Genomic DNA, 5,380 nt, shown 5'->3' with positions numbered 1-5,380 from the left:
CTGCATTACAAATATTGTTTTTTGTAAAAGTATGTAAGGATCAGAAGTTCTCACTGCAGAAAAATGTCCCATGAGATTGTTGTCACTGATGCCTTAATGTAAACGCAGGATTTTGCTGTTGTAGTTGTTGAGGTGGAGTTTATTTTTAACAATTTTGTATAGGACTCACACTAATGATTATTTTAGTTCTGATTATTTTACATTATTTTCTCCATTAAATCAGTTGGTTTGTGAAACCTCTGAAACTAGTGAGAAACACTGTCACAATTACACAAGAATAATCATTGGAATGATCATGTAAATCCTTAAATAATTTATTTAAAACCAAAATTCATTTTGGTGTTTTAAAACGTGGAAAAGATGGAACGTAGGCTAAAAGACTCAATCAACTTCAGAACAATAAAACAACTAATTGCATTGATTGAAAATAAATGACTGGCTCTGTGCGGATATTAAAAACAGTCCTTCAAGATTATGCTGCTGACTACACTGAGGAGGAGGTAACTGTTAACTCCATGTTCTCCTTGCATTATAAACACCTTTCTGCAATATCAACAGCTTCAAACTGGTCCAATACCACTACTACTACTACAATGTGTGAGAACATAGTGCAGCAGTAAAGAACCTGCGGAGAACCCTCTCCCTCCAATCTCACAGGCAGAATAGTTGAAAAAACAAAACAAAAAAACACGAGCCAATGAAATATACTGTTTATTTACAAGAAGACGTACATTTATACATTTTAGATCTTTTTCAGAAAGGCACTTAATCAAATATTCAATGCAAATTAGCAACAGGATAGAGGAAATTTCAATTTGGTAAAAGGCACATTTTAAAAAGCAACAACACACGAGGTAAAGACATATGAAGAACGTACACAAAAAAAAAAACTGGAGCATACCAACAAAGCATGTTCAGACTTTGAACGAGAGACAAAATGGCAATCGTCAACCCCCCCCAACGCTGTGATTTTAAAAATGTGGGTATTTATACATGAAGGCTTCTGTTTCATGTAAAACTAATCATCTAATATCGACATAGCTTTACAAGATCTCCTAAAAAAATACCAGGAAACAGAACACACACACACACATACTGGTATACGGCTAAACACAACATGGACACTTCAATAGGTAAACCATTTAACTTTCCCAAATGGTACATACAACCTTGAGATGAGTGGTGTAATGAGATAACTGTATGATGGAGTCTAATGTTGTAAAGAGGAGGAAAAGAGGGACAAAATCTGATTTCTGGACAGATTTACAGTGAAAGGAAGGAAAGACTTCCACTGCATAGCAGAGTGTGGAAATAAAGCCTATAACTGTAAAAAAAAGAAATACGAACATCGTACTGTTTAATCCTCCAGAGTGTGTTGGTCAGCGGGCTTTAGTTTGTATGAACAGATTCTTTACAGAACAGGTGCAGTGAATGAGCCAGTCAAGTTTACTACCAGTTCCTCACTCTCAGTTTCTTTTTGCCACAATCGTCCAGTCCATGGAATGTATGGAACCTGAGTGTGTGCAAGGCTTTCTCACCACTCAACTAAACTGCACCCATCCTGATTTGACAGCATCTTTACTGGAGCTGTGGAGGAGAGGGGGGTGATGATGGAGTGTGACAGAATTACAAAAATAAAATAAAATAACAAACACAAATATGGCAGACAGACAGGATGGATCACTACACGGACAAAAATGCAGGTGACACTTTCTGAGGAAAACTTACTTGGAGCCGGCAGATGTGAAATCTCCCCACAAGTCGGAGCTGGGTTGGGCTGCAGGGGCGGAGGACCCAAAATCTAAGAGAGGGGCTGGATTTAGGGAGAGGAACAATTATGGAACGCACAAATACTGTTTGAACATGTGATGTTTTGGAAAATGCTATTTGATACAAAAGCACAGTGATTACCAGCATTAGTCTGTACAGCTGACACTGCCTGCTGTCCCACAGGAGGTGGTAATAAACCTCCAGCCTTTGCACCTGGTGGAGGTGGGAGGAGACCCCCACCCATTGGGCGTGTTTTGGCACCACCAGCTTCCTTCTTCTTGATGTTCTGTAACAGAGTCATAACAGTTTTTGAATGTCTTTATTGCTTACCTAATTACTATCTATTAGGTTGGGGCTAAATGCTCACCCCAATGCTGATCTTGATTGTCTGTCCCTCTTTGAAGCTGAGGTCCAACTTCGGTGCTGTGCTCTCAGAAGCTTCCAGTTTTGCGAGCTCACCTTCTTGCTTCACCCACCTTTAGAAGTAGGGTTTGAAAGCATAATAATTATCAGAAAACATCAAACTTAACTGCAGTCAATGGCTCAACATTTTTGCAATGCTACTTCTACTTTGAAAGTATTGTAATAAACTTGATCTAACTTGAATTGCCGCCTTGCGGTTGTATACCTCCGCCAACCGGTCAAGTTGCAGTTTACATCCATGTCTGTCAGACTCAAACAGTATATATAATTTTATAAAAGCTATCAAGTGTCCTTCTTGGCAAAATGGAAGTTATATACAGTGACTAGTTTCCAGTGAGAAACACGCCGTCTTCCTGGTTGTCATGCAGAGAGAGGAGGTGAAGAAGGTAGACTCAACCAAGTACCCAGGGATCCAAATCAATAAAAAACTGGACTGGACTCACACCACTGAAGCCCTCATTGGCTGTACAGATTGTGAAGACCCTTGAGGCAAATTATTTGATCCATGATATGGGGACATATAAATAAGATTGATCTGACTTGATATTGTGAAGCTGTGTTGTTATTCATTGTATGTGTTCACACGCTTGATCAACAAAGCTGATTCTGATAGACCACAAAGTTGATGGATGGAGGGACAACCCAAAAACACCAGCGCAGAGGCATAAAGATTTAATTACTGTGGAAGGAGTGTGGACCACTTTTACACTCATCCAGAATTTTAAACAAATTACTTATATACATGATGGACAAATTTGCACCACCATCTACCCACAAAGCAAAATGCGCAAGTATGAATGTTTCACAATATCACATTTAAACATATCTATGTGATTGTACTGAGGTGTGTCTATAAATGTATACCAGCTCATATAAACATATGTATAAACAGAGATCAGACAGGCTTTGTAAGAGACGCTAACTTACTTAAAATGATCTTGTAAAGCTACGTTGAAGTCAAATGAGTCTCCACGATCAGCAAAACCCAGACCGATAAAAGCATGACGTCCTTGAAAAAAGCAATTTTAAGAAAAAACAAAAACAAAAACACATTAGTTCCCGTTGCATCACATGATAAAACATAAAGCATACACATTCCTGCAGTAAGATACATCCAGTAAGGGACAATATAAGTTCTTTTCCATAAAAAATACAAAAGTGGGGTTGTCTTTAGCAGCAATCTGAGTCTCTGATGAAAGTGTCTTACCATTTCCATCCTCTATCCGGATCACAAAATACCTGCTGGAGTCTGTGACTGCTTCAACAACACACCCTGGATACTGTTCGACTGGAGCTTGAGCAAACAACTCTCCTGCGAAGAACAAGTTTACAACAAACAGTGCCTTAGGCTTATTTTTTTGGCGCCGGAAGTAATCAACTAAAACGGTTGGTTGAAAAGGACAAAAACAGACCGCAAAAAAAGACTTATCTCGGTAACAAGAGTTAAGAGACATACAACGAATTCATGTGGTGAATTATGTACTTTGACAAACGCATCATCACATTTTGGTTACCTGTGTTTCTGTCCTCTAACTTGATGTAGGCCATCTTGCCTTTGGCGGTGATTTTCATCCTACCACTCCATGCAGGTTCATCCAGCTTCCAGTCCGCAGCACTACAAAAACAGGGGGCACACATCGGAAAAGTGGTTTGTCTAATCCTCACTCGCTGCAATGGCTGACTTGAGCACCGTTTTTACACAGGCAGCTACTGGTGTTTTAGAGCAGGAGGAAGTGAAATTAAGAGTTGTCGGGAAGACTAAAATAAGACGTTTCTTTACAGAGTGATCTCTTCTGCTGCCAACTGAAGTACAGCAATCCTATACAGGGCTTTTGAAGGATATATTAGCTCCTTACATTGGGATTTACAGTAGACTGAACTAATTAAGAATAGGAATATAATAGGACGTTTCACTCATAATCAACAAATCAAAATTGAAAGATTACATCTTCGTCAGGGGACCTTGAATTACAGTTTTTTTTTTTTTTTTTTTTGGTCAAAGTAGCTCCCAAGGTGAAGAATGAACTTTCATGGCTGTTTCTTCATAGAAAAAGACAGTTTCTTCAACTGGCTGATCATGAGGCACAGATGATGTCTGAAAGCGTAGCTACCGTCGAATAACGTTTTATAAACTTCCAATTTTTTTTGTCTGCAAAACAAGCACATGACGCACGGCACTAGCTCAAGTTTAACAACCGTGCGTGCATTTATTGTTGAATTAATCATCAAGAAGGCTCCAATGTACTGACTTTTTGTGGACACTTGGTTAACCGCTCGCGTCAACTCTGACCTCCTACATCCATTATCGGACAGACACATGACTGGACATTTCACAAGTTTCAGGCTTATCAGATAAGTTATGTCATAATTTCTCATATCCTTCATAACGAAGTTAACTTCTGAAATAACAACAGGTGTAAGCCACGGGTAAAGAAATGTTAAGTGACAAAGTTAGGATGGTGCCTGAATATTGACAGCAAATTTGTTTTCCGAAATATCGTTAGCGTTGTTTTAGCATCTAGCCAGTAGCATGCGTCTCAGCTAGCTAACGTCTGTTTATCCAGCTCATTAAAAGCTAACTGGCGGTGTGGGCTGCAAACGTCAACCAAGGGGAGATTTAGCAGGAGGACGGAGAAAAGTGTCATCCACACTAGCTAACTAACTGTCCGACAATGGATGTCTTTCCGTTAAACTAGCTTGGTGGCCGACACTTGTCCCGCATTCAGTGAGACTCATCGGTGAGCTCCTAAGGTTACTTCTCTCTGAGGTCTTCTTACCGATATCCACGGTTAGAAGTCCGCGGAGGGATCCGATAAACATGAACCTCTGGCTTAACGCAGAGCATTGACTCATAACTGTTGTCTTCTGCCATTTTGTCAAGTTTCACAAACTATCAAACCCAACTTCCGACTTTCAATGGATGCCTCGCTGGAGTTGAGCCAGACGGTGAGATCCCACACGAGCCGCAGTGCTCGATCCAAACAGCGCCGCCTGTGGTCAGGATGGTTTGAGCACCTCAGAGGCACTCAAGCAGGCAGCCTGATGAACATCCTCGACTATCGTTGAGGTCGAAGGAGAAGCGGTTTCCTGCAGGAACATTGAATAGAGGTTGAAGGGGTAACACATTCTCCACAGGAGACAGTGGTGGAAAAAGTATTCAGATCCTTTACTTACAAGTACTATTACC

General features: G+C 40.2%; 1 protein-coding gene across 1 annotated transcript; it reads right to left on the bottom strand.

Annotated features, from left to right (window-relative positions):
• Positions 1-698: 698 nt before the first annotated feature.
• On the bottom strand, positions 699-5,130 carry necap2 (NECAP endocytosis associated 2). The gene is made up of 8 exons (XM_041949631.1): positions 4,971-5,130; positions 3,708-3,808; positions 3,401-3,505; positions 3,121-3,202; positions 2,138-2,246; positions 1,912-2,056; positions 1,729-1,813; positions 699-1,587 (listed from the first exon to the last, which is right to left on the bottom strand). Exons 1-8 carry the CDS (start codon positions 5,063-5,065, stop codon positions 1,542-1,544), a joined length of 768 nt encoding a protein of 255 aa, XP_041805565.1. The 5' UTR covers positions 5,066-5,130; the 3' UTR covers positions 699-1,541.
• Positions 5,131-5,380: the final 250 nt, after the last annotated feature.

The sequence above is a fragment of the Chelmon rostratus genome, chromosome 2 (genome assembly GCF_017976325.1).
Source record: "Chelmon rostratus isolate fCheRos1 chromosome 2, fCheRos1.pri, whole genome shotgun sequence".
Taxonomy (NCBI): domain Eukaryota; kingdom Metazoa; phylum Chordata; class Actinopteri; order Chaetodontiformes; family Chaetodontidae; genus Chelmon; species Chelmon rostratus.
Note: the sequence above shows the minus strand (reverse complement) of the source record. Positions and strands in the feature narration are given on the sequence as shown.